The 27,596-nt window shown below is 41.0% G+C and overlaps 1 protein-coding gene across 1 annotated transcript in view; it reads left to right on the top strand.

Annotated features, from left to right (window-relative positions):
- slc40a1 (solute carrier family 40 member 1) overlaps positions 1-19,974 on the top strand; it is a 35,258-nt gene extending 15,284 nt beyond the window's left edge. Inside the window, exons 5-8 of the mRNA XM_061926483.2 lie at positions 8,200-8,326; positions 9,247-9,498; positions 11,267-11,905; positions 15,664-19,974. Of these exons, the coding sequence (XP_061782467.1) occupies positions 8,200-8,326; positions 9,247-9,498; positions 11,267-11,905; positions 15,664-15,980 (1,335 nt within the window). The 3' untranslated portion in view covers positions 15,981-19,974. The remainder of the gene's footprint in view (positions 1-8,199; positions 8,327-9,246; positions 9,499-11,266; positions 11,906-15,663) is intronic.
- Positions 19,975-27,596: the final 7,622 nt, after the last annotated feature.

Raw genomic sequence — 27,596 nt, 5'->3', positions numbered from 1 at the left:
CATTTTTCAAACTTCCACAATTCCCACATTATTCAAACCATTCCACCTTCAACACATTCAACTCATCCTGGACATTCAAACTACTATTTTTCTACATTCAACAAATTTCCAGGAATTCCCGGTTTTTGGTAACCTATTTCCACCCTTAAGTTCGACTACTACTTTCACATTTTTCAACCCATTTCAACCGTTCCACCGTCAAAAGACTCCTCATATTCAGGACAAAAACCAAGTTGGTTAAGGAACTAGAGAAATTCCCGGTTTTCCCGAAATTCCAGGAATTTTTTAAATCAAAAACTGTTACTAATTCAACATTTCTTGACCGATTTAAAACAATTCCAACACCAACCAGTTCAACTCATTCAGAACATTCATGCTCCTAATAATTTTCAACAAAATCCCGTTTTTCTCAAAATTTCCAGGAAGTTCCCATTGAAATGAATGTGGCATTTTTCCAAGTTGCACAATTCCCACATTTTTCAACCTATTCAAACCATTCCAACATCAACACATTCCACTCATCCTGGACATTCAAACTAACACTTTCCCCAAGTTCCAAACCAAATTCCAGTTTCCCTGGAAATTCAAACTCTTCAACATTCAAACCATTCCAACATTCAAACTATTACAGCGTTTAAACGATTTCAACATTTAAACCATTTATACATTCATCCTACGTTCCATTTGCATTTCAGTTCAGCGTCAGTTTTTCAACATTCAAACCATTCCAACATTCAAACTATTCTTACATTCATATTACATTCTGTCAGAATTTCAGTTCAACTTCAGCATTGGAGCATTCACACGCAATTCCTTCAGGAATTTCCTCTTCTAGTTGAAATTGATGTTTTTTTTTCTTCTATACGTTTGGACGCCTTTTTAAGGCCCTTAGCGTGCACGAAAAGTCCCCATATTTTGCAGGCCCGTCACTTATGGCGAAACATGTTATAATTTGGGAGTTCCAAAAATTAAATTTAAAATTTGGCTCTCGAGCACCACCTTTTAAAAAAATAAAATAGCCCCTCCTACCATGTGTTGACACGAAAATGGCAGGAAACGTCTATCATGACGGGACGCACATAAATGTCTCAGGAACCGACACCTGAAAACGAACAGGAAGTCGGCCATCTTGGTTTTCGTCTTCCATTTTTCGTCGAAAAAAATGGGGTCGTACTTCAACGAACCCCACCGAGGGACTTGGACCAAATAAATCTCGGTTAAAATTACAGAAACTAAACATATAGGCGATGATAAATTGCAAACATATTTTTCCTACGCCATAAGTTGTAGGCGTCGTATGGCGCCAAACTGGGCTCCGATGGTTTTTGGCTATTTTTCCTCCTTGGGACTTTGGCCAAATACAGTGTGGTAAAAATGACAGATTACTACACATAAAGGTGATGATAAATTGCGAACAAATTTTGCCCACGCCATACAGTACAATGTGGGCTTGGTATGGAGACAAACATTGCTCCAATGATTTGCCGCAAAACTCAAAACGTTAAAAACTCTGCTCCACAAATTCAGATCTTAATCCTATTTGGTAGAAATGATGATGGTGACACCCTTAGGTGCCCGATGGGTCAGTACCTGTTCCTACTAACTTGTAGTGGGTGGAGCTTAGCGGCGAAATCTGCCCCACGCCATCACGGGCAATTTGTCATTTCTGCACTTTAGGTGATCAGAAACAGTTACTAAACTGATGGGTGATGATGAATTGCAAAAACTGTTTTGCAAATGATGGGATATCGGCGTGGCATGGCGGCAAACTTTGATCTGATGGTTCGCCACAAAACACGAAACGTTAATAACACGGTTTCACACGTTCAGATCTTGATCCTAATTGCTACAAATGATGAAAGTCTGAAGTGTTTTACTTTATTTTAGTTTTGTTTTAAGTTAATGTCAATTTATTTTATGTCATTTTACTTAATTAAGTCCCGAACACGTACAGTAGGTGCGATGCAGAGCACCGCAAGGGCCCTATTGAAATTGCCAGGGTATTTCTTCTATACGTTTCAACGCCTTTTTGAGGCTTTTAACATGCATGAAAAGTCCCCATATTTTGCAGGCGCGTCAGATATGCCGAAAAATCTCATATTTTGGAGGTCCCAACATTTTTGGTGGTGGGTCAGGGCATCAGGAAGGACGTGACCGCAAGGGTCACGCATGCCGGGTGTGTCGCGTGACCCTCAGCTCAACGCTGCTCGCAGATTTAATTTGTATTTTTTGCTTATTGAGCATGACAAGGACCCTCAAACCAAGACCCAAACACAAAAAAAGCAAGAAAGAATTTCAGAAACGTGTGGACAATAGCAATTGTGAGTGCGAGACACGTGTTTACACTTGTTGAACTATGCGACTTCTCATTCGCTTCCTTACTGTAACGGTTCACGCCTGATTTTGCACCATCCAGATGCCCAAGTGGTTCCATTTGTCAAAAGAGAGGCCCTTTGCATTTGTGGGGCCATGTTGTGATTTAAGATTTTCCCCATGTGAAAGAGTTTACAGGGCCAGCCAGTGTGTGTTCGTGCGTACGGTGGGGGTGGAGAACACTGGCCAAAGAGAAGAATGCGTGTCTTAGCGCTGCGGAGTCAGCAGGTTCTTCAAGGCTTGTCATATGACACACAGTGAAATGTAGCCTGGCCTGTTGGTGCATTTCTTTGGTTGCTATTCTGACCACAGCAGCTGTGTGTGTTTGGCAGTGCATATGGTAAACAAAGTTAGTCCACTTAGTACACAAGTGACTGAACCATCTTCACACTGATATATTCTAAACCTTAGCACCCTGAAAAAAGTCACAAGTGCAGCATTACTTTTGTTGTCATGTGCCATTTAAAAAAATAATAATCACAATAAGCCACTTTGTGTGTTCAAACCTTTGAAATTAGCATATAAATATGCATTTAATTAATCGGACCCTTATACGTTTTAAAAACATTTGTTTTTGCTAAGTCTTAATTGGCTCTGTGATGCTGCGCTTAACTCAAAACACTTGTATCTTATATTAACATCTCCCAATAAAATCATTGGAAATCGATTTAATTGGTGCATGCTCCCCCCAAAACATCAACATTTTAACATGTAACCTGTTTTTTAACAGGAAAACTAACTTTTCCGTAAGAAATATTGTGTAAAAGCAATGCAATATAATGTACTACAAACAACTATAATGGTTTGATGAAATAATAGTAATGTACAGTATTTACCTTGGAGAGTGGACTTCTGCGGTTTCTCCTTCCAGTCGCTTCTCTGTCAATAACACCATCAGCAGCTTCTCCATACTTTCATTGATAAATATTAGCCTTTTAGATATTATTTAGTGGTAGTATCCATCCACCCATTTTCTACCGCTTGCCCCTTTTGGGGTCGCGGGAGTGTTGGAGCCTATCCCAGCTGTACTCAAGCGGAAGGCGGGGTACACCCTGGACAAGTCACCACCTCATCGCAGGGCCAACACAGATAGACAGACAGGCATTCAAATTACTTGTAATTACAGAAAGAAGCAGGTTTGTCCTGCTCTGTCGTTCACAAATTGTGGACATCTCACACATTTATTTTACACTTGAGAAGTGTTTGTCCATCTTAAACATCCATTCATGTTCCAAAACATTTATCTTAGCATGTTAAGAACATTTGTGAAGTATTGGGAGCAATCTATAGCGGTCATTTTTGTTAGTAGATGAGAGACTATGAGAGCTTATCATCACACTTCACTTAGTTTGAATGTTGGAAGGGTTTGAATGTTGAAAAACTGACGCTGAACTGAAATGCAATTGGAACGTAGGATGAATGTAGAAATGGTTTAAATGTTGGAATCGTTTAAACGCTGAAATAGTTTGAATGTTGGAATGGTTTGAATGTTGAAGAGTTTGAATTTCCAGGGAAACTGGAATTTGGTTTGGAACTTGGGAAAGTGTTAGTTTGAATGTCCATGATGAGTGGAATGTGTTGATGTTGGAATGGGTTTGAATAGGTTGAAAAATGTGGGAATTGTGCAACTTGGAAAAATGCCACATTCATTTCAATGGGAACTTCCTGGAAATTTTGAGAAAAGCGGGATTTTTTTGAAAATTATTAGGAGCATGAATGTCCTGAATGAGCTGAATTGGTTGGTGTTGGAATTGTTTTAAATCGGTCAAGAAATGTTGAATTAGTAAAAGTTTTTAATTGAGAAATTCCTGGAATTTCGGGAAAACCGGGAATTTCTCTAGTTGTTTTTTGTCCTGAATATGAGGAGTGTTTTGACGGTGGAACGGTTGAAATGGGTTGAAAAATGTGAAAGTAGTAGTCGAACTTAAGGGTGGAAATAGGTTACCAATAACCGGGAATTCCTGGAAATTTGTTGAATGTAGAAAAATAGTAGTTTGAATGTCCAGGATGAGTTGAATGTGTTGAAGGTGGAATGGTTTGAAAAATGTGGGAATTGTGGAAGTTTGAAAAATGGCCAATTCATTTTTGAATGGGGAAAACCCCCAAAAAAAGGAATTATGGGAAATTTGGGAATTTTTTTTTGAATTGTTGAAGAAGAGCACACAATTCCTGAACAGGCTGAATATTTTGAAGTTGGAACGGTTTGAATCAGATGGAAAATGTGAGAATTGATTTCAATGGGAATTTTAGAAAAAATTGGGAATTTCAGGAAAAAGCGGGAATTTTTGGGAAAATTGTAACAACTTGAATGGTCTGAATAAGTTTATAAGGTTGATGTTGACATTTTTCAAATCGGTTGAGAAATGTTGAAGGAGTAACATGTTGAATTGAGAAATGGTATTACGGAATTCCTGGAATTTCGGGAAAACCGGGAATTTTTTGTTTTTTGTCCTGATTAAGAGAAATGTTTTGACGGTGGAACGGTTGAAATGCATTGAAAAATGTGGACGTAGTAGTCGCCAGAAAAAAGGGTGCAAATAGGGCTTTGGAAAAGCAGGAATTCTGGAAAATCCTGGAATTTTTTTGAACTTGGAAAAATGAGTTTGCATTTCCAGAATGGTGGAATGTATGCTTTTTTACTGGATCAGCATTGCAAAAAAAAAAAAAAAAAGTGTATATATATATATATATATATATATATATATATACATATATATATATATATATATATATATTGTTCATTTATAGAAAACAATTTGTACACAAGGACAATCAAAGTGCGTTACAGAAAATTAAAAGAAGGCAAAAATAAAAATAGAAAAAATATTTTAAATTAAACTCAGAAAATACAATCGTTGTAAAAACCATCAGAGTTAATTAAAATTTAAATCAATCAAACTGTGTAAATAACATACTTTCAGTTGCTATATGCACAATTAAATAAAAGTGACTAGATTTGAACATTGCCAACGTTGAGGCCCGTCTCACATAAAATATTCCAGGTTTTAGGAACATAAAACTGAAATGTACTTTCACCATGTTTGGGACTCCTGACTCTAAGCACCAGCAGGAGACCACTTCCTGAGGTTCTCGGGGTTCGAGATGGTTCATATGGCTCCAACATGTCAGAAATGTACTTTGGCACAAGACCATGAAAAGACTTTTACACGAGCAGAGCTGTTTTAAAGTCTATTCTCTGAGCAACAGGAAGCCAGTGCAGTGACCCAAGCACTGGATTAATGCGGTCATATTTCCTGGTTCTAGTCAGGACTCGAGCAGCAGCATTTTGGATGTACTGCAGCTGCTTTACAGCTTGTTTAGAGTGAGAAGGTTATCACATTAGTCTAATCTTCTGGAGACAAAGGCATGGATTAGTCTTTCTAAGTCTGATTTAGACATTATTCCTCTGATTTTGGCAATGTTTTTCAGGTGGTAAAAAGCTGCCAATGTTATTGACTTAATGTGTCTGCTAAAGTTGCTCCATTATTACCCCTAGATTTCTAACCTGATTATTAGGTTTTGGGGAAAGGGTCTGAAGAAATAAGAGTTTCTCTTTGCTTCTGTGGGCCAAACACAATGATTTCTGTTTTGTCTGAGTTATGCTGAAGAAAATTGTTTTGCATCCACACAATGATCTGTTCCATGCAGCAACAAAGTAAATCAACAGGCAAGGGACACGTAGATCTGAGTGTCCATCTCCATCGCCAGTGTGTTGCTAAATGTTTATATATAACATTACCCAGAAGGCTTAGTGCCGTAGACAGGAACTGGCAGTACTGTAGGTGAGCGCTATGTGCTGTTTCAGCAATAAATAGTTTGTTACATCTCCACAAAAGAAACAAACATGTTTTGATTAGACAGTTTAGACAAATTTGATTGGTTAAAATTTGCGTGGAAGGTGCTAGGATGCATATCATTTCTGGGCATTTATCCAATTTGCATGAATTGGTGCGCTCGCGACATCGCAAAATCCTGGAGGGACTGATGTGTGTGTGTGTGTGTGTGTGTGTGTGTATATATATATATATATATATATATATATATATATATATATATATATATATATATATATATATATATATATATATATATATATATATATATATATATATGTATGTGTATGTATGTATGTGTGTATATATATATATATATATATATATATATGTATGTGTATGTATGTATGTGTGTATATACATATATATATATATATATATATATATATACACACACACACACACACACACACACATCAGTCCCTCCAGGATTTTGCGATTTTTTTATTTTTTTTTTCAAATCAAATATACAACGCATCTCTATCTATTATATCACCTCTCCGACCGTATGTAAATAAATATGTATATGTATGCATTGTAAATGTGGTATCAATTAGATCAATGACCATTACAAATAAATAACTAAAAAGTCCATTTGGGGCACAGAAGAATCTATTACATTTCGGTGTATTGGACATTATTTTTACTTCGATTAAAATTGGTGCTCGAATCCCAGCCAGAAAGGCCTGTTTAAAAAAAAAAATTATTCGCCTTTGCACACATTTGTTTTATAAAAATTTATTTTTTTATGTACGGTAAATGTATTTTTGACTATAGAGCACACTAAATTTGAGACGAAAAATATATATTTTTCCTTACGCTCGGTTGGTAGAGCGGCCGTGCCAGCAACTTGAGAGTTCCAGGTTCGATCCCCGCTTCCGCCATCCTAATCACTGCCGTTGTGTCTTGGGCAAGACACTTTATCCACCTGTTCTCAGTGCCCCCCACACTGGTTTAAAGTTAACTTAGATAGTGGGTTTCACTATGTAAAGCACTTTGAGTCACTAGAGAAAAGCGCTATATAAATATAATTCACTTCACTTCACATTAACCGCATTGAACTACAAGCCACAAATATATGCATTGTGAAGTCAGGTATTTACACAGAAATATTTCGTACATGTTTATGTACTGCCTGTAATACGGCAGTAAAACGACTGATCAAACAAAACAGAAGCCATCGTCATGGACCCACTAGCTGCGGAAGCTAGCTCTCCAATCAGCTAAAGAGACTCAGTAACTCCACGGTTATATCTTGGTGAATTTACTGAGTTTGTGAAACTGAAACAATACAAAAAGAATGCCATTTTAAGTTAATAATACTAACACAGACACTTGCAAACATGTTAGCATATTGGCTAATGCTAACAATGCCAGCTTGATTACATTACGGTTTAGTAACTATGAGTTGTTTTAATTATATTGTTGAACTTACAAGTGCAGGACCCCCCGCCACCCCAAAAGGGACAAGTGGTAGAAAATGGATGGATGGATGTTGCTTGGAGTGATGAAAGAATAATCCATACGAGTAGAAACGCTATGGAAGACTAGTAGATGAAACGGCACTTGTACGTCTGGTTGAAAGCTCTAAACCAAAGGAAATACTGTAGACGTTCACCCCGCAGCACCTGCAGTGAGAAAACTCATCCAAAAGATGGTGCCATAGCACAAACAATGACACACCGTTTCAGTGTCTTTGCTTGGGTTTTATGAAAACTATTTGCAATGTGGCCGTTAGCAGAGCAAAATTCTTAATTTAGCTGCACCGTTTTATAAGCCGCAGGTTTCAAAGCATAGGAAAAAAGTAGTCCGGAATTTTAGGTTAGTAACACATTCACACGCCATCAGTGTGTGAATGTGTGTGTGAATGGGTGAATGTGGAAATAGTGTCAAAGCGCTTTGAGTTCCTTAAAAAGGTAGAAAAGCGCTATACAAGTACAACCCATTTACCATTTACCATGTGATGAGTAACCCCAATTTTCCCGTTTTTCAGACCACCTGCTACATCCTGGTGATCAGCATTGCCAATATCGCCAACCTTGCTAGCACCGCGACATCCATCACCATCCAGAGGGACTGGGTGGTGGTTGTTGCAGGTCAGGACAGCAGCAAGTTGGCAGGTCAGTGTTTGTGCTTCACGTGGACTTCACGTGATCCTTTATCACGTATGTTCACTGCGTCAGACTTTGACCCTCAATTTAGACTCCTTTTTACATTTTATGTCCTTACGCTACTCTACATACAGTCGTGGTCAAAAGTTTACATACACTTGTAATGAACATAATGTCATGGTTGTCTTGAGTTTCCAATAATTTCCACAACTCTTTTTTTTTTGTGATAGAGTGATTGGAGCACATACTTGTTGATCACAGAAAACATTCACGAAGTTTGGTTCTTTTATGAATTTATTATGGGTCTACTGAAAATGTGACCAAATTTACTACGTCAAAAGTATACATACAGCAATGTTAATATTTGGTTACATGTCCCTTGGCAAGTTTCACTGCAATAAGGCGCTTTTGGTAGCCATCCACAAGCTTCTGGTTGAATTATTGATCACTCCTCTTGAGAAAATTTGTGCAGTTCAGTTACATTTCTTGGTTTTCTGACATGGGCTTGTTTCTTCAGCATTGTCCACAAGTCAGGACTTTGGGAAGGCCTTTCTAAAACCTTAAGTGTAGCCTGATTTAGCCATTCCTTTACAACTTTTGATGTGTGTTTGGGGTCATTGCCCTGGCCCAGAGCATAATACTACCACCACCATGCTTGACGGTAGGTGTGGTGTTCCTGGGATTAAAGGCCTCACCTTTTCTCCTCCAAACATATTGCTGGGTATTGTGTCCAAACAGCTAAATTTTTGTTTCATCTGACCACAGAACTTTCCTCCAGAAGGTCTTATCTTTGCCCATGTGATGTCAACTTTTGACCACGACTGTAGCTAGTGCTGTGTCATGCTTGTTCAATGTAAAAAGTACGACGGCTACAGAAATACATTGGGACAATGTTCATTTGTCCGCATTCTCTTTCCTGCACACATTAGACATGAACGCCACAGTGCGGATTATTGACCAGCTGACCAACATCCTGGCTCCTATGCTTGTGGGCCAGATAATGGCCTTTGGATCCCATTTTATCGGCTGTGGCTTCATCTCGGGCTGGAACCTGTGCTCCATGTGTCTGGAGTACATGCTGCTGTGGAAGGTCTACCAGAAGACGCCGGCACTGGCTGTGAAAGCTGGTCAGAAAGAGCAGCATGAACAGCAGGAGCTCAAACAGCTCAGCCCTTCGAAAGGTACCGAGAGTATGGGGAAAGAGGGCTTCATCCTTTGCTGGTTTTGGAAGTAAAGACATGAACAGTTCATAACTTTTTCTTGTAGGTTTATTTTAACAGAATGAGAGGATATCTGGAAAAAAAAAACATTAAAGGTTAACAGTCTGGTCTTACAGTTTTCATGTATTACAAAACCCAAAACCAGTGAAGATGCCACGTTGTGTAAATCGTAAATAAAAACAGAATACAATGATTCGCAAATCGTTTTCAACCTATATTCAATTGAACAGACTGCAAATACAAGATACTTAACATTTGAACTGGAAAACTATTTTTTTTTCAAAAAATAGCTAATTTGGAATTTGATGCCTGCAACATGTTTCAAAAAATCTGGCACATGTGGCAAACAAGACTGAGAAAGTTGAGGAATGCTCATCAAACACTTATTTGGAATATCCCGGGGAACAGGCTAATTGGGAACAGGTGGGGGCCATGATTGGGTATAAAAGCAGCTTCCATGAAATGCTCATTCATTCACAAACAAGGATGGGGCGAGGGTCACCACTTTGAACAAATGCGTGCGCAAATTTTTTCGAACAGTTTAAGAGCAACATTCCTCTACGAGCTATTGCAAGAAATTTAGGGATTTCACCATCTACGGTCCATAATATCATCAAAAGGTTCAGAAAATCTGGAGAAATCACTGCACGTAAGCGTTCCTTACGTGCGACATCAGTGTGTAAAGGATATCACCACATGGGCTCAGGAACACTCCAGAAAACCATTGTCAGTAACTACAGTTGGTCGCTACATCTGTAAGTGCAAGTTAAAAGTCTACTATGCAAAGCCAAGGCCATTTATCAACAACACCCAGAAACATAGCCGGCTTCGCTGGGCCCGAGCTCATCTAAGATGGACTGATGCAAAGTGGAAAAGTGTTCTGTGGTCTGACGAGTCCACATTTCAAATTGTTTGGATGTGGATGTCGTGTCCTCCGGAACAAAAAGGAAAAGAACCATCCGGATTGTCATAGGCGCGAAGTTCAAAAGCCAGCATCTGTGATGGTATGGAGGTGTATTAGTGGCCAAGGCATGGGCAACTTACACATCTGTGAAGGGACCATTAATGCTGAATGGTACATACCGGTTTTGGAGAAACATGTTGCCATCCAAGCTACGTTATCATGGACTTATTTCAGCAAGACAATGCCAAGCCACGTGTTACAACAGCATGGCTTCATAGAAAAAGAGTGCGGGTACTAGACTGGCCTGCCTATAGTCCAGACCTGTTTCCCATTGAAAATGTGTGGCGCAATATGAAGCCTAAAATACGACAACGGAGACCCTGGACTGTTGAACAACTTAAGCTGTACATCAAGCAAGAATGGGAAAGAATTCCACCTGAAAAGCTTCACCCAAACATTTACTGAGTGTTGTTCAAACATTAAATATCTTGTCTTTGCAGTCTATTCAATTGAATATAAGTTGAAAAAGATTTGCAAATCATTGTATTCTGTTTTTATTTACGATTTACACAAAGTGCCAACTTCACTGGTTTTGGGTTTTGTAGTTTCTACTGATAGATGCATACGGTTGAGGGTTGCTTACAGACTGGGGAATCTTAGCAAATGTTACCTGTATGAGATTAGGATCTGTCTATCTTGTAAATCATGAATCTGATTTTTCTCCAGAACTTTCTTCAAAACTAACAATGTTATAATATAACATTGGGCAATATAACCCCTTGGTTTTTGAAGGCCTGTTTACTAATCCAGACTGCTTTCTTGCAGAATCAGAGAACGGCCAAAGTCCTGAGGAGTCATCCCGGCCACTAATGAATGAAACCGCAGTGGTGGTCAAGCCCGACTCCCCGAAACAGCGAGGCTGCTGTTATCAGGTGGCCGAACCCCTGCGCACCTTCAAGGCCGGTTGGGTGGCCTACTACAACCAGAGCATTTTCTTCGCTGGAATGTCCTTAGCTTTTCTCTACATGACAGTACTTGGATTCGACTGCATCACCACAGGCTACGCCTACACACAAGGCCTCAACGGCTCAATCCTCAGTCTGCTGATGGGAGCCTCGGCAGTGTCGGGCATCTGTGGCACCGTCGCCTTCACGTGGGTGCGCAAGAAGTGTGGCTTGGTCCGCACCGGCTTCATCTCCGGCATAGCTCAGCTCTCTTGTCTCATGCTGTGCGTCGCCTCAGTCTTTGCGCCGGGGAGCCCTTTAGACCTCAGCGTCTCGCCTTTCCAGGACCTTTACAGTCACATCATGGGAGAGAAGATGCTGCCTGAGCTCGACCAGGGCCTCACGGGCATCTTTGGTGGAAATGCTACGACCACTAGTGCACCAGCTGAAGATCTGCCAATGCTGAAGACCTACATGTCTGTTAGCTTGCTGTTTGCTGGTGTCATTGCTGCGAGGGTTGGTAAGTAACAGTATTTCATTGCTGTAGCTCAGTCCTCCATAGTTTTACTTTGTAAGGAGTGAAGCTTGAAATCTGGCAAAAACATGAATATTGGGACCATTGCTAGAGAGATGCTGGTTTGTTCCTAAGCACTGTTAGGGATGATAAAGATCATATCCAAAAATTATAATATCACCTGCTATCTTATGTTACCATTAGTGGTCTATAACAGGTATATTCAACTGAATTGTTTTAGTAGTCCTGGGTTCTGGGGCAGCATAGCTCGGTTGGTAGAGTGGCTGTGCCAGCAACTTGAGGGTTCCAGGTTCGATTCCCACTTCCGCCATCCTAGTTACTGCTGTTGTGTCCTTGGGCAAGACACTTTACCCACCTGCTCCCAGTGCCACCCACACTGGTTTAAATGTAACTTAGATATTGGGTTTCACTATGTAAAGCGCTTTGAGTCACTAGAGAAAAGCGCTATATAAATATAATTCACTTCACTTCACTTCACTTCGATCCTGCGCTCGGGATCTTTCTGTGTGGAGTTTGCATGTTCTCCCCGTGACTGCGTGGGTTCCCTCCGGGTACTACTCCCACCTCCAAAGACATGCACCTGGGGATAGGTTGATTGGCAACACTAAATGGTCCCTAGTGTGTGAATGTGAGTGTGAATGTTGTCTGTCTATCTGTGTTGGCCCTGCGATGAGGTGGCGACTTGTCCAGGGTGTACCCCGCCTTCCGCCCGAATGCAGCTGAGATAGGCTCCAGCACCCCCCGCGACCCCAAAAGGGACAAGCGGTAGAAAATGGATGAATGGATGTTTTAGGAAGCCACATTTCCACATTTTCTCTTCACTACTAGACTTATCTTGTATATTCTGGAGAACCAGCATCCTCTACAGCAGACCAGAATCAGAAATACTTGATTAATCCCCGAACGCTGGGCGGGGTTGGGGGAGGAACATATACACTGTGGTGTTCCACGCCATCGTCTGCTGGGGTGGGGGGAGCATGGCCAGAGACAGGAGCAGACCCATCAAAGCAACCAAGAGAGCCGACTCCACCCTCGGCCGCCCACTAAATCCGATAACATTAAAAAATAGTTCAGATAACTAATGAAACAAAACTATACTCCAAAAAGGTAACATTACCCGTACTTTGCTGTAGGTGGGTCCGGGTGAGCAAATCGAGCGCTCCTTTTCTCCTACTTTTGTCGCAACCTGATCCTGAGCTCATTGTAAACAAACATGACGTCAATCGTTTGGGGCTTCTTCACTGTTTCAGAGGAAGAAATAATGTGGGCTGCAACAACATTATGATTTGTACAATCTCAGAATGTGATTGTTCTGTTTTTAAACAAAGAAAACAATCTGAAGTTATCTTTATTTTTAAGTTATCGTGCCGTGATTTTACCAGTCCGGCCCACTTGGGAGTAGATTTTTCTCCATGTGGCCCCCGATCTAAAATGAGTTTGACACCCCTGCTCTACGCCATCGCCTGCCGGTAAGGGGGGGCCTCACGGCCAGAGACAGGAACAGACCCAACGAAGCAACCAATAGAGCTGACTCTGTCCTAAGCTGCCCACCAGCTCTTGGCCAAAGTAAAAATGTTGGCAAATTTTGAGCAAATATATTTTAGGTAAAATATTTAAAAAATATTTGGTAACACTTTAGTATTGGGAACATATTCACCATTAATTAGTTGTTTAATAACATGCAAATTAGTAACATATTGGCTCTTAATTAGTCATTAAGTACTTATTAATGCCTTTTGCATGGCCTTATTATACAACCAGTAAGCCATTAACTAAGAGTCTTCCCTCAATAACCTCAGAATTATTGCTTATTAGCAACCCTAACCCTAACCCTTATATGTTCCCCTAGTGTCCAAAATAACTCTAAATTAAATCTTTGTTACTTAGAATATGTTCCCCATACTAAAGTGTTACCAAATATTTTATATAAATAAAAACATTTCTTGGTGACATTCTAACTAGAGATGTCCGATAATGGCTTTTTTGCTGATATCCGATATTGTCCAACTCTTAATTACCGATTCCGATATCAACCGATGTATACAGTCGTGGAATTAACACATTATTATGCCTAATTTTGTTGTGATGCCCCGCTGGATGCATTAAACAACGTAACAAGGTTTTCCAAAATAAATCAACTCAAGTAATGGAAAAAAAATGCCAACATGGCACTGCCATATTTATTATTGAAGTCAGAAAGTGCATTATTTTTTTTAACATGCCTCAAAACAGGAGCTTGGAATTTGGGACATTCTCTTAGAGAGCATGAGGTTGAGGTGGGCGTGGTTGGGGGTTGGGGGTTGGGGGGTTGAGGTGAGGTGGGGGGTGGGGGGGGGGATAGCGGGGGGTGTATATTGTAGCGTCCCGGAAGAGTTAGTGCTGCAAGGGGTTCTGGGTATTTGTTCTGTTGTGTTTATGTTGTGTTACGGTGTGGATGTTCTCCCGAAATGTGTTTGTCATTCTTGTTTGCTGTGGGTTCACAGTGGGGCACATATTTATAACAGCGTTAAAGTTGTTTATATGGCCACCCTCAGTGTAACCTGTATGGCTGTTGACCAAGTAGGCCTTGCATTCACTTGTGTGTGTGAAAAGCCGTAGATATTATGTGATTGGGCCGGCACGCAAAGGCAGTGCCTATAAGGTTTATTGGAGCTCTGTACTTCTCCCTACGTCCGTGTACCACTCCGTACAGCGGCGTTTTAAAAAGTCATACATTTTACTTTTTGAAACCGATACCGATAATTTCCGATATTACATTTTAAAACATTTGTCGGCCGATAGTATCGGCAGTCCGATATTATCGGACATCTCTAATTCTAACAATAAAATTGTCCAAATATTGGGTTGTTTTTTTTTAAGTTAAAATAAGTCAAATTATGCACACAAGTAATAACCAGTCAAATATTATGATTATTTTAACTTCAAAAGTGTGATTAATCTGATCAAAATAACTACCATATTTTTCGGACTATAAATCGCTCCGGAGTATAAGTCGCACCAGCCGAAAATGCATAATAAAGAAGGAAAAAAACATAAATAAGTCGCACTGGAGTATAAGTTGCATTTTTGGGGGGAAATGTATTTGATAAAACCCAACAGCAAGAATAGATATTTGAAAGGCAATTTAAAATAAATAAAGAATAGTGAACAACAGGCTGAATAAGTGTACGTTATATGACGCATAAATAACCAACTCTATGTTAACGTAACATTATGGTAAGAGTCATTCAAATAACTATAACATATAGAACATGCTATACGTTTACCAAACAATCTGTCACTCCTAATCGCTAAATCCCATGAAATCTTATACGTCTAGTCTCTTACGTGAATAAGCTAAATAATATTATTTGATATTTTACGGTAATGTGTTAATAATTTCACACATAAGTCGCTCCTGAGTATAAGTCGCACCCACGTCCAAACTTATAGTCCGAAAAATATGGTAATCATTTCACAGCACTAGTTTTTGTAATAGTATTTTTAGAACGTGTGAAAGAAATCTGCTCCGGGCCGCAATTTTGATGGTACCGTCCTACAGGATAAGTGGTAAAAAATGAATGGATGACTTATAAAGGGTGATGTTATTGGTTTCACAACTTGAATCGCAGTTTACGCAAGTCTTCGGTGACTTTACTACAGGTGTCAGTGCAATAACTCTAACCCTTGACGCCAATAATATCGCAATATGTCCCCAACAAAGTCATTGTCCTGACTCTGACCGTGGCGCTTTTTCTTCACAGGGCTTTGGTCCTTTGACCTGACTGTGACTCAGCTCATCCAGGAGAATGTGATGGAATCCGAGCGAGGTGTGATCAACGGCGTCCAGAACTCCATGAATTACCTCTTAGACCTGCTGCACTTCATCATGGTGATTCTGGCACCAAACCAGGAAGCCTTCGGTCTGCTGGTCATCATCTCCGTCTCCTTCGTGGCCATGGGTCACATCATGTACTTTAGATTTGCCTTCAAGAGTCTGGGCAGTCGTCTGTTCCTCTGCTGCTCGCCGGAGCGGAAGGCGGAGGCGGACGACGTCGCCTCGTCTCCCACCATTGTCTAACGTCGCTGTCCAAAGCCTTGCAGTGTACACCGATACTTGACTGACTCTCTCACACGCAGCCGGTGGAGGGATTCTTGTCGCATGAGAAAGCTTATGTTCAGGAGTGTGTGCACCAGTGAGTTTATTGTAGCCCAATTATTTAGCGTGCGCCAGGGACGATTTTAAGTGACAGTAAAAGATGATAGTCCCAACAGACTGCATCAACTTTGTGATTTAAAATACAGCACATCCGGATAGTGTTCACAGCACTTCACTTTTGCCACAATTTGTTATGTTACAGCCTTTTCCCAAAATTTATTTAATTCAATTCTGTCCTCAAAATTCTACAGACAGTGTGAACTTTTTTTTTTTTTTTTAAATACAAAAAAGTACATATAAATAAGTATTCTCAGCCTTTGCTCAACACTTTGTTGATGCACCTTTGGCAGCAATTACAGCCTCAACGTCTTTTTGAACACGATGCCACAAGCTTGGCACACCTATCTTTGGGTAGTTTTGCCCATTTCTCTTTGCAGCCCTTCTCCAGCGCCATCAGGTTAGATGGGAATATTAGATTAACATATTCGATCACAGGTGTCAAACTCAAGGCCCAGGGCCCGCGACATCATATTATAACCTGCTCGGTGGCCTTGTGGTTAAGAGTGTCCTCCCTGGGATCGGTAGGTCGTGAGTTCAAACCATACCAAAGACTATAAAAATGGGACCCATTACCTCCCTGCTTGGCACTCAGCATCAAGGGTTGGAATTGGGGGTTTAAATCACCAAAATGATTCCCGGGCGCGGCCACCGCTGCGGCTCACTGCTCCCCTCCCCTCCCAGGGGGTGAACAAGGGGATGGGTCAAATGCAGAGGATAATTTCACCACACTTAGTGTGTGTGAGACAATCATTGATACTTTATCTTTATTATCTGGCCCGCAAACACCTGGAAATTATAAGTTAATAAAGTACTTAATATTTTCTCACTAAATGTAATGGATTTTTTTTCATTTTGACAGAAAAATATATGTACTGCTTGAAATTGCATACCTTTTAAACTTTAATAGTATCCAATATTGCAACAAATATTACAGTATATCATACTTTCCAAACATGTTTTGTCTAAATAAAAATACTTAACTTTACAGCAAACTACCCATCAAATTAATACAAATGACAATACATTTTACGGTGTAAAATTAATTTATTTAAAAAAACTACCAGTTTATTGCATTAAAATTATGTTGACTGAGCTGCCAATTTTTGACTGTAAAATCTACGGTTGTTGTTTTTAACGGTGTATTACTATAAATGGAAAAATGATACATTTGTGTTTACGGTAGAAAAACTGCCAGCTAAGTTGCCAGAATAAAAAAGGAACTTTTCCATTAACAATATAATGTTGTAAAAACCAATGTAAATTTGATAGTAAAATTCTGGCAACTAAGCTGCCAGCTTTTTCCGTTACTGTTTTTATACTTACAGTAAAATGTTGTTAAAAAAACAACACTATTTTGCTGTAAAATTTTGTAAACGTAAAGTTTGACTGTAAAATCGACAGTCACAATTTATTTAAAACAGCTTGGAATTTGGGACATGCTCTCTCTGAGATAATCCTAATACCCATTACAACTATGGGAAATACTATACTTGGGGCGGTATAGCTCGGTTGGCCGTGCCAGCAACTTGAAGGTTCCAGTTTCGATCCCAGCTTCTGCCATCCAAGTCACTGCCGTTGTGTCCTTGGGCAAGACACTTTACCCACCTGCTCCCAGTGCCACCCACACTGGTTTAAATGTAACTAAGATATTGGGTTTCACTATGTAAAGCGCTTTGAGGCACTAGAGAAAAGCTCTATATAAATATAATTCACTTCACTTATACTTTCACAAAGTGCATTATTTTTTTTTAAACATGCCTCAAAACAACCGCTACAAAAACAATGAAGGCACACAGCTTCAGTCCAGAGTATACTAGAGCATACTCGCCAACCTTGAGACCTCCGAATTCGGGGGGGTTCGGTGGTAGCGGCGGGTGTATATTGTAGTGTCCCGGAAGAGTTAGTGCTGCAAGGGGTTCTGGGTATTTGTTCTGTTGTGTTTATGTTGTGTTACGGTGCGGATGTTCTCCCGAAATGGGTTTGTCATTCTTGTTTGGTGTGGGTTCACAGTGTGGCGCATATTTGTAACAGTGTTAAAGTTGTTTATGCGGCCACCCTCGGTGTGACCTGTATGGCTGTTGACCAAGTAGGCCTTGCATTGTGAAAAGCCGTAGATGTAATGTGACTGGGCCGTCACGCAAAGGCAGTGCCTTTAAGGTTTGTTGGAGCTCTACGAGCGTGTACACAGCGGCGTTTTAATAAGTCATAAAATGTACTTTTTCAAACCGATACCGATAATTTCCGACATTACATTTCAAAGCATTTATCGGCCGATAATATCGGCAGTCCGATGTTATCGGACATCTCTAGTTGTAATACATTTGCAAAATAAAAATCAATCATTATGGGGTATTATTGTATGTAGAATCTTGAAGACAAAAATGGATATATTCCATTTTGGAATAAGGCTGTAACGAAATGAGGGAAAATACAGCGCCGTTACGTTCCGAATACACTGTCTACAAGAATGTGTGGAAAAAGTACATCTCTGTATAGCAGCCACATCTCACATTTACAAATGCATCCCGCATTGCAGTGACTTCCTTGGTGCTTCAAGCGTGTGTCAGCTCGCACGGCTTGGGAGGGTTTTTAGTTGAACCAAACAACGGAGGGATTCTTTTTTTTCTTCTGCGGTTTCTAAAGGGTTGAAAAACGGGCTGCGTTCGGCAAATGCAGGTTGTGGTTTTTTTTTTTAATAAGTGTGTCTTCAGTGCCATGGGAGGTGCCATTCTTATTAGCAGGTGAGGAAAAACCTATGCAACCACTTCAATAGCTTTCAGTTACCAAAGTCAAGGTTCATATGTGGTGCGAAAGGAAACGAGGGAATCCAATAATCCACCTTGAAGCATTCCAAATTTTGCATCACCAAGGATTCCAGTGTCCTACCTACTGTAATTGTAGTTTTTGTTTACTTGTTAGTATAGTCCTCTTAATTGGTTGTAGTTGTTTCCAACTGTGATTGTTGTTACTCCAGCACTTTAAGTCATTACGTGTAACGTCGGATCTGATGTTTGATCATTTTGTCTTGCACACGTCCGAAATCCAGATTCCTCACTTTAAAGGTGGGGTGTGGCCTGAAAAGCACACAGCATTCATTTACTGTCCCTTTAAGGAAGAAAGTCTGAATGCGTACCAGTTTGGTACGCGGGTGGGATGATGATTATTTAGCGCTTTTCTCGACACCCAAAGCGCTTCAGAGAGAACTGAAAACCCACCATTCATTCACTCCACATTCACACATTGATGGTGGTAAGCTACATTTGTTGCCACAGCTGGTAGACCAATTTTGGGGGTTGAGATTTCTGCATATCCTCCAAATAGTAAAGGTGGACCTCACAATGTGTTTAGCAAAGAAACAGCAGGAATGATTGTTATTTTTTATTTTTTTTTAAGTCCGACTACCTTACGCCTCCGCTTTGACAGCTGCACCCCACCCTGGAAAAATGTGCTCGTAGCTGTGATTTTGGGCATCATGGAGCAGAGACATATTTGTGTTGGACATTGAAATAAAACCACACCAGATGTTGGAGAATGTTTGGACTAATTTGTAGAAGTCTGTAGCTGCACCGTGTAGTCTGAACGCCTTAAAAAAATGTAGCTGGGTAATTGTTTTTTTTAATACTTTTTCCCCTCTTTTGAAATCCAGAAGTCAGGACTATTTCAAAAGGCCATCGATTGTTTTCAGTATAAACCAGTATACAGTTATATAAATCAAAATGAAAAAAAAAAAAAAGTAAATATTGTCATGTTTTGTTTTTATATACTTTGAGTTAACATTTGTTAATGTTTTTTTGTGGGATTCAAATCAATTATTATACTGCATTGCATGAAAGTAAATTTGTGTCAATTCACAAAATGTGTATCTTGTGTTTTTTTGTTTGTTTGGCAAAAACATTTGCCTCGGAGAAAGTATGAATATCTCTATACATTAATGGTAACTTTAAGGGAGGAATATTCAATTCACTATTAATCTTATTTTGTATATTCCAGCGTCCACTACAGTAGACATTTGATTTATCTCTATTTATTTTGTCAGAGCTACGGTAGCGCTCCGCTGTTTTCAAGGACCTTCTGCAAAAAAATGCTAGTCAGAGATCATCGCAGCACTTTAGTGTTCTTGATAATCTGCTGCAAAAATGTTGAGTCAAGTTTTTTTTTAACTGAACGAGCGGGCCTCCAGTTAAATAGCCCAAGCGCTGAAAAAGAGAGGACCTAAAATGGAACCTTGAGGAACACCACTGGTATAACTAAAGAAGTTGAACAAATGACTACTGACAGCATCTGAAGTAAACAAGCTACAAAAACATCCTACAAAACTCAAAACCGGTGAAGTCGGCACATTGTGTAATCCGTAAATAAAAAAGAGAATACAATGATTTGCAAAACCTTTTCAACTTTTATTCAAGTGAATAGACTGCAAAGACAAAATATTTAATGTTGGAACTGAGAAACACACTTTTTTTTGGTGCAAATAATAATTAACATAGAATTTAATGGCAGCAACACTTTGCAAAAAAGTTGGCACAGGGGCATTTTTACCATTTAACAACACTCAGTTAACGTTAGGGAACTGAGGAGACCAATTTTTGAAGCTTTTCAGGTGGAATTCTTTTTCATTCTTGCTTGATGTACATCTTAAGTTGTTCAACAGTCCGGGGGTCTCCGTTGTGGTATTTTAGGCTTCATAATGCGCCACACATTTTCAATGGGAGACAGGTCTGGACTACAGGCAGGCCAGTTTAGTACCCGCACTCTTTTACTATGAAGCCACGCTGTTGTAACACGTGGCTTGGCATTGTCTTGCTGAAATAAGCAGGGGCGTCCATGAAAAAGATGTCGCTTGGATGGCAACATATGTTGCTCCAAATCCTGTATGTACCTTTCAGCATTAATGGTGCCTTCACAGATGTGTAAGTTACCCATGCCTTGGGCACTAATACAAGCCCATACTATCACATATGTTGGATTTTGAACTTTGATCCTATACCAATCCGGATGGTTCTTTTCCTCTTTGGTCCAGAGGACACGACATCCACAGTTTCCAAAAACAATTTGTAATGTGGACTCATCAGACCACAGAACACTTTTCCACTTTGCATCAGTCCATCTTAGATGAGCTCAGGCCCAGCGAAGCCGGCGGCGTTTCTGGGTGTTGTTGATAAATGGCTTTCGCTTTGCATAGTAGACTTTTAACTTGCACTTACAGATGTAGCGACCAACTGTAGTTACTGACAGTGGTTTTCTGAAGTGTTCCTGAGCCAATGTGGTGATATCCTTTACACACTGATGTCGCTTTTTTGATGCAGTACCACCTGAGGGATCAAAGGTCCGTAATATCATCGCTTACGTGCAGTGATTTCTCCAGATTCTCTGAACCTTATGATGATATTACGGACCGTAGATGGTGAAATCCCTAAATTCCTTGCATTAGCTGGTTGACAAATGTTGTTCTTAAACTGTTCGACAATTTGCTCACGCATTTGTTCACAAAGTGGTGACCCTCGCCCCATCCTTGTTTGGGAATGACTGAGCATTTCATGGAAGCTGCTTTTATACCCAATCATGGCACCCACCTGTCCCCAATTAGCCTGTTCACCTGTGGGATGTTCCAAATAAGTGTTTGATGAGCATTCCTCAACTTTCTCAGTCTTTTTTGCCACGAGTGCCAGCTTTTTTGAAACATGTTGCAGGCATCAAATTCCAAATGAAAAAATAAGTTTTCCAGTTCGAACGTTAAGTATCTTGTCTTTGCAGTCTATTCAATTGAATATAGGTTGAAAAGGATTTGCAAGTCATTGTATTCTGTTTTTATTTACGAGTTACACAACCTGCCAACTTCACTGGTTTTGGGTTTTGTAGTTACATAAATCATATTATTAAAAACTGCCAATAGAGGAATTAAAGGGGTGCCTTTAGGAACGCCTCAATTAGGTTTGCACCCCAGTGTTCTATGTTTACTCGCAATCGATTAGCTTGCAGTCATGCAGTGACCAAATATGTCTGATTAGCACTCCATACAAGTCAATAACATCAACAAAACTCACCTTTCATGCACAACGTTAAAAGTTTGGTGGACAAAATGAGACAGAAAAAGAAGTGGCATAAAACACGTCCTAGAAAGTCGGAGAAGGTTATACATGTAAACAAACTACGGTGAGTTCAAGGACCGCCAAAATTAGTAGGACAAAACGGCGCTCGCCAAAATTAGTAGGACAAAACGGCGCTCGCCAAATACTCGAATCAGTGAAGCATGTTTAATATAAACAGTGTGCTTTGTAACAATTAGGGAGGCTTGTGTCATGTTTGTCCTCCTACAGAAACCATATTAAAACAAAAAATAGATTTTTTTCCCCTCATCTTTTTCCATTTTTCATAAATTTTTTAAAAAGCTCCAGAGAGCCACTAAGGCGGCGCTAAAGAGCCGCATGCGGCTCTAGAGCCGCGGGTTGCCGACCCCTGGTCTAGTCCCTTATGTGAATGAGCTAAATAATATTATTTGATATTTTACGGTAATGTGTTAATAATTTCACACATAAGTCGCTCCTGAGTATAAGTCGCACCCCCGGCCAAACTATGAAAAAAAACTGCGACTTATAGTCCGAAAAATACGGTATATAAATTATTACAAAACTTTTTAGAGCAGGTTACAGCTAAAAGCACCTCACGCGTGCAGCGAGTAACCAATAGGAATCTCGATTCAGATGTGAATAGAATTTTGCAAAATAAACACGTAATCCTTAGTTTAAGTTAAAAAAAAAAAGCAGAATAAACGTGTCCATTTTGGAAGCAGTAATGACTGTGACTCAATTTCACCTGCGGCAGTGCGGTGTGGGACACACAGCGGTGGAAAGAATGAAGGACTGGTTTGCAGCTGGTGGCCACGGCACATACCATTTTCCTTTTGACATCATTTTTGAATGGTTTTTGGATAGTTATGCATATTACAGTGCCCTCAGCACATAGGCGCCGATCCCGTGGGTGCTCGGGTCCCGAAGCACCCACGGGATCGGTGCCTAGCACGCACGTGGGATTGATGGCAACTTTCAATCTTTAAAATCATTTTTGAAAAATCAATCTCGTTGTAGTTGATTTTGTGGCGAGTTTGGTCCGTTTTACAAAATAATAGAGCCACAATTCATCTTAGATATTAACTTCGTTGAACGTCTATTTTTTTTCTAATACACACAAGCCCACTGGCAGAAATGTAGATCGGCGCCTATGCCTCAGCATACTGTACAGCACAGGGAAGCCATACCCTTTGGGAGAAGCTGGAGTCCCATCTGGGACTTTGGACTACGCCCAAGGCTGGTTGCTGGTCATAGGACAAAGATAATTATTGTCACTGAGCATGAACCCTGGACTCTCACAATATTATGTCAGACCCACTCGACATCCATTGCTTTCGGTCTACCCTAGAGGGGGGGGGGGGGGGGGGTTACCCACATATGCGGTCCTCTCCAAGGTTTCTCATAGTCATTCACATCGACTTCCCACTGGGGTGAGTTTTTCCTTGCCCGTATGTGGGCTTTGTACCGAGGATGTCGTTGTGGCTTGTGCAGCCCTTTGAGACACTTGTGATTTAGGGCTATATAAATAAAGATTGATTGATGATTGATTGATGAACCAGATTCTACACCAGGGATATTCAACTAAGTTATTTCAGCGGCCACATTTCTAGAAAGATAAGAACTGGGGGGCCGGACGTCTGTTTTCACTATTATTCTAATTTGTATATTCTGAAGAACCAATGTCCTCTTCAGTAGGTTCTTCATTTGATTTCGGTTTATTTATTTAGTCAGAGTTACAGGAGCGCTCTGCTGTTTCTAAGAACCTTCTGCAAAAAAGCTAGTCAAAGATCATGTTTTCAAAAATATGCTGATTTTTTTTTAATTACACCAGTTGAATCGCAGAAAATGCTAAAAAAAAGAAAAAAGAGAGGACCTAAGATGGAACCTTGAGAAACACTACTAGTAACAAATGACTACTCACTACTAACAAGCTGCGGCAACACCGTTGTTACATGAATCATATTACGAAAAAAAGTTACGTAAATCACAAATTTGGAACCCAGTGTTCTATGTTTGCTAGCAAGGTTAAAATGTCAATGCAAGGATCTGCCAACGTGTTCATCCAAGTTATCTAGTGTTTTTGAGGGTTTTGAACTTAACTCTACGGCTGGTATGGTATCATTCCCGACCGGATTTGGCCCACAGTGACTTCGGCATAAATGCAAGTCTGCTAGTTGGAGAATTTGAGTCAAACCAGGTTGTTACTGCTGCTTAAATCTCATACGACATCACTAGATCTCCGGGCTCACAGTGGTTTGTCCGTCGACCGGGTACAACACAATGCCGGCATAGGCATCGTAAACTAAAGACGGGTTGCAGAACAGGCTTGCTAGCAAGGCTAGCGCGAAGACCACACCGATTCCGGACATCTCGATAACCAATGCTACATCTGCTGTCCACAAAACAGACAAACTGAAACTAGGGTTGCCGAGCAACAACAGGCTTCAGGACAGCTGTGCGATTATTATCACAGAGTTGTGGCTACACCCGCTTACTGTTTAACAGCCCGCGCAGCCTGCTCCGTTTTTTATTACATCAAAGAGTCTGGTAAGAGCAGAGGGGGAGGGCTGTGCAGCTACACACTGGATGACTGGAGCACGAACTGTAAAATGATCTACACCATCAATCCATCCATCCATCCATTCTACTGTTTGTCCCTTACGGGGTTGCGGAGAGTGCCAGAGCCTATCCCAGCTGCACACGGGCGGAAGGCGGCGTACACCCTGGCCAAGTCGCCACCTCATCGCAGGGCACCAATTTCAGAAAAAAAAGCCTATTTAAAAAATGTGCTCCCCAGATTTGTGCAATATGTACAGTGCCCAACTCGAGGTGAGAATACCCTGGACCGGGTTTACTCCAATCTGAAGCGAGCCCACAATACTGTTCCTCTACCCCACCTGAGCACATCTAACCACTTCTCCGTGCCCCTTGCTCCTGCCTACAACACCCTCCAGAAGAGCAGTATGACCAGGACTGTTTAAACCTGGCCTGAGAGGGCACTCTTTCAACAGCAGAACTGCTTCCAGACCACGGCAAGGTTGGTGTTCGACCATCTGGAGCTACAGGAGAGGATAGATGCTGATCTGTATGTAATGGGCCACAATGGAAACAAGCCTTTTGGCTTTTTGTGCCATCCATTTGCCTTTTTAAAGCAGTACATGGATTCAATTCTTTAAGATGTCAATAAACTTCTCAATCAATCAATCAATCTTATATTAGTCACTGTACAGACGCTGTCACAGTGGATAAGTGCAGCCAAGTCTATCCGAACCAAAAACCGTGGAAGACCTTACAGGTCAAGGCCCTTTTGAGGGCCCAAAACTCTCCCTTCAACTTGAGACATCAAGGCTGTAAAAGTGGAGTAAGGAGGAAAGACTACAAAGACTCACAGCGGGTGTGGCAAGGCATCAAACTCCTGGCAAGGTGCAAAAATAACTCATCGGCAACCAACAAAACATAACAATCACTAACGGAGAAACTCAAATCACTTCTTTTCCCATTTTGAGTCATCCAAACCAGCCACACGCCAGATGCTCCCTACCCTTCAGTCCTCAACGGCTTGTCCTCCAAAAACAACAGGTGAGGCGGGCACTGAAGGCTATAAACCCACGCAAAGCGGCCAGATGGTAAACTGGCAAGGTGCTCCGGGACTGTGCAGACCAGCTGGCAGAAGTACTGACAGAGATATTCAATTCATCCCTGGCACAAGCCCAAATACCGCCCTATCTTTAGGACACTGTCCTCCGAGTCCCTAAGTGGACAGCCATAAAAGACTTAAATGCGATGAGCATGCGATTTGTCCAGGGGGTACCCAGGCTTCCGCCTGAATGTAGCTGAGATATGCTGCAGCACCCACCTCGACCCCGAGAAGGACGAGCGGTAGAAAATGGATGGATGGATGGATGGACTACAGACTAGTGGCACTGACATATGTGGTTATGAAGTGTTTTGAAAGGCTTGTTCTCCAATATATCAAAGCAAGCCTCCCCCAGAGACTTTGATCCACATAATTTTGCCTACAGGCCAAACCGTTCCCCACAGGACGGCATTACCACTGCTCTCCACTTATCTGTGGAACATTTGAAACTCCCGGATACCTATGTCAGAATGCTGTTCATCGACTACAGCTCAGCGTTCAATACCATCATCCACAACATCCTAGTGGGTGGCTGAGCCTTCCTGGGTCTACGCGCTTCATCTGCTCCTGAATAAAAAAAAACTTTCTGACCAACCGACACCAGGTTGTTAAAGTTGGCCAACTGTGCTCCTCAACCCTGTCACTCAGCACTGCCTCTCCTCAGGGTTGCGTGTTGAGCCACCTTCTTGACCCTATATTCGTATGACTGTGTCCCCATTCGTCCTCTCAAACACCATCATCAAGTTCACCAACAACGGCTCAGTAGTGGACCTGATCCTGAGGGTAATGAAACAGCTTACAGAGAGGAAATACAAGCGCTGGTAGCGTGGTACACCAAGAACAACTGAGGCTGAACGCCACAAAGACCAAGAAGATGGTCATTGATTTTAGGAGAAAGAGAGGGGAATATGCGCCATGACATGGACTGTCAACACTTCAGCACTGGCCAAAAAGTTATAGCAGAGAGTCAACTTTCTTTGTGCGCTTTGGAGGAACCAATTTAAGGAGAAACTGCAGGTATCTTTTTATCGGGCCACCATAGAGCTATTGCTGATGTACTGCGTAACTGTGTGGTTTGCTGCCTGCTCTGCTGCAGACAGGAAAGCCTTCCAGAGGGTGACCAGGACAGCGAAGAAGATTATTGGCCGCCCGCTGCCCTCTCTAGAATACATTGCTCAATCTCGCTGCCTCGGCAGGGCAAAGAAAATCCTGGCAGACACTTCGCCCCCCGCAGCACTTATTCAACCTGCTGCCATCAGGGAAGAGATTTCAGTCACACAAGAGCAGGACAAACAGTTTTTACCCGTGGGCCATTAGGATATTGAATCGTCCCAATAGCTCACACCGTTTTTCACTGTTGCACTGCTGTTCACACTGGTATTTATTTTTAACATGTTATTGTTTAAATTGTATTTCAACGACACATAACAGAGTAGCCACCTGATGGTCCCATGTTTGATGACAATAAAGCGTTCTATTCCATTCAATGACAGATGGCAAAAATAATCCCATTCTGCCTTCCATATTTAACCCTTGTGTGGTGTTCATATTGTTGTTACTCAGCCAGTGTTTCTGGGTCTGATGGACCCGTTGCATTTTGTGGCTTTTAATGGCTCACAATCAAACACTTTTATGTTAAAATACTGAACAGATGTTTACCTTATCCCCAAAAACATCTGTAACGAAGTACTTCGAGAGGCTGGTAAAGGAATATATTGTCTCCAGACTTCCCCCCACATTCGACCCATACCATTTCGCTTATCACCCTAACCG

The sequence above is a fragment of the Nerophis lumbriciformis genome, linkage group LG31, assembly GCF_033978685.3.
Source record: "Nerophis lumbriciformis linkage group LG31, RoL_Nlum_v2.1, whole genome shotgun sequence".
Lineage (NCBI taxonomy): Eukaryota > Metazoa > Chordata > Actinopteri > Syngnathiformes > Syngnathidae > Nerophis > Nerophis lumbriciformis.
This window is presented reverse-complemented; position numbering and strand designations above follow the sequence as displayed.